This window comes from Salpingoeca rosetta (assembly GCF_000188695.1).
Source record: "Salpingoeca rosetta unplaced genomic scaffold supercont1.25, whole genome shotgun sequence".
NCBI lineage: Eukaryota > Choanoflagellata > Craspedida > Salpingoecidae > Salpingoeca > Salpingoeca rosetta.
The window spans coordinates 155785-158284 of record NW_004754909.1 but is presented as its reverse complement, the minus strand read 5'-3'; the positions used below and the strand labels follow the sequence as shown (position 1 = coordinate 158284).

Genomic DNA, 2500 nt, shown 5'->3' with positions numbered 1-2500 from the left:
TGGCACGTGGTGTAGGCGTGCTGCATGCTGCATTGCATTGTTGAGGTACACGGGCGAAGATCCCCCTCCCATCCACGCCTCATACCATCCACTATCACCATCACCACTCAACACAACCCACTCAACATCAATGCCACTGCGGCAATCAGGAAGTGCGGAAGGTCAAGTCAATGCAGATGTTCCGGAAACCCGTGGAGGCCGCGCAGCAGGGCGACAGGCTCGGTGCGTTGGTGCGTTGGTGCGTTGGTGCGTCAGCTGGTGGGATGGTGGTGGTGTAGGTGGAGACATTTACTCACATGTTCACGCATACACACACACACACACACACTCTCTCTCTCTTTCACACACATCTTCACGCACACACTTGCAGGCCTGTGCGTGACGCAATTTGACCCAAAGTTAATGGAGAGGGGCGTGGTCTGCTCGCCAGGCGCCATGCCGCCCATGAAACGTAAGATATTCAACACATGCGCATTCCTACCACCCCCTTTGCACTCACCCCTTTCCACCTCACGTCTTTACACATGCTCACGCGTGTGCACCGCTCGTCGTCCCCCCTTTCTCTCGTTACGCGTCCAGTGTTTCTTGCGTCAGTGCAGCGCATTTCGTTTTACCGGCAGGCGATTCGGTCCAGAGACAAATTCCACATCTCCATCGGCCACCAGACCGTCACCGCCTCCATCCTCGCCCTCTTCTCCCCGCTCGACACAACACGTGCGTGTGATGGTGTCTGTGTGTTTGAAGTTGTGGCAGCTGTGTGATGTCGTCGTCGTCGTCGTCGTCGTCGTGATGCTGCTCATCATCGTGCATGGCGTTCGCAATCGCTTCGTTTACACGCGCATCTCCTTTCCTTCTCAACCATGCACTCCACCTCATTGCTCCTCACCCCCCTTCCTTTTCCTTCCCCTTCCTTTTCCTTCCTTCTTCACCCCCTTCCCCCCCCAAAAAACCCCTCAGGCCCAGTGTCCGGCATTGATGATGATGACGACGGCTTCGACTACGATCAGGAGTTTGAGTACAACGACGAATGGGACACATCGACCAACCGCATGGTGCGATGGAGCAGCCCTGCACCTATTGTCATCGTGGTTGGTGGTGTTGGTGTCAATGACGAGGAAAAGGAGCTTTCCCCTATCCCCCATATCATCATGACGTCTCACGATCGCATAACCTGTTTTCTCCACGCATGCCTGCAGCTGTGTGTGCTTGAACTGCAGAGCGAGATTTGCGCGCGGCCAAACTCGCTGTTCATCGGCTCACGACTCGACACGGACATACACGCAAACACGGTCGGTGCTGCGCTGTGGGCAACGTCAAGGGGGTGAAGGGAGAGAGCATGAAGCGGGGTGGAGACAGGCAGAGGGCGAAGACATTGCAGTGGTCACTGTACTTCACGTCTCATTGGAGCAACCGTGCGCAACCATGTGCAAACATGTGTTCACAATCACCCCCGCCCTCCCCAACACACCAAATACACATACACTGCAGTGCCGGCTGGCGTTCTCTGGGCGGGTGCGCCGCTCATGCACAGAACGCGAGAGAGATGAATTCCTCAAACACACGCGCGTGTGCAAACTCAAACACAGGCACGGCGTTGTCGACAGGTGTGACAGCAGTGGTGGTGGTGCTCGCGTGCCGGGTTGTACGAGTCGTTGCTGTGGACTGTGTGTCATGTCACGCGACAACATGTGCGCGTACACATCTGTGTTGCCCCTTGTAACCTGCCACCACCGCCGCCGCCACCACCACCTCACCATTCTCACCACCACCATCACCATCACGACCACCATTGGCAGGATGCAAGATGAGCGGACGCTGGTGTGCGACGGGTTCTTCAAGAAGGGCGCCACGATGGACGCGTTCCTTGGCCGCCGCGTACAGCTGAGCACAGGGGAGGAGGCAGATATCACGGGCGCTTTCGGCAAGAGCGGCAAGTTCAAGGTGGCGGTGGTTGGCGATGGGCTGAAGGACACGACGGTAGCGCGGCTGCAGGCTGCTGCTGACAGGAAGAAGGCGAGGAAGAAGGCTGCCAAGGGCAAGGCGCCAACAGCAACAGTTGCAACAACCCGTGCTGGTGGTGATGGTGGTGGTGATGGAGACGAGGATGAGGGCCCCATTGGGGTGACGCTGACGTTCAAACGGATGGTCTTTGACAAGGAAGCGTCCATGGTCCAATGACACACGCGTGTGTTGTGTTGTGTTGTGTTGTGACGCGTTGTGTTGTGTGTTGTGTTGTGTTGTGTGTGTGCGCGCGCTATTGGCTGGGTTGTAGGGCTGCTGTGTTCATTGTTGTTGTCAATTAATACAAGGACAGAGATGGAGAGAGAAGCTGAACAACAGGGGTTGATGTACACACAGCAATGGCATGCGCACAGCGAGGGAGGCAGGGAGACAGAAAGCGGCCATGTGGATGAGACACAAGAACACCACACATCACAGACACACAGACACACAGACACACACACATACACACACACACACACACACACACACAGACACA

General features: G+C 56.4%; 1 protein-coding gene across 1 annotated transcript in view; it reads left to right on the top strand.

The window, feature by feature from the left end:
• The window catches only part of PTSG_08762 (uncharacterized protein), a 4590-nt gene extending 2267 nt beyond the window's left edge, over positions 1-2323 (top strand). Inside the window, exons 10-16 of the mRNA XM_004990089.1 lie at positions 150-222; positions 371-451; positions 580-714; positions 958-1052; positions 1197-1289; positions 1489-1604; positions 1797-2323. Coding sequence (XP_004990146.1) covers positions 150-222; positions 371-451; positions 580-714; positions 958-1052; positions 1197-1289; positions 1489-1604; positions 1797-2178 — 975 coding nt within the window. The 3' untranslated portion in view covers positions 2179-2323. The remainder of the gene's footprint in view (positions 1-149; positions 223-370; positions 452-579; positions 715-957; positions 1053-1196; positions 1290-1488; positions 1605-1796) is intronic.
• The last annotated feature ends 177 nt before the right edge of the window (positions 2324-2500 follow it).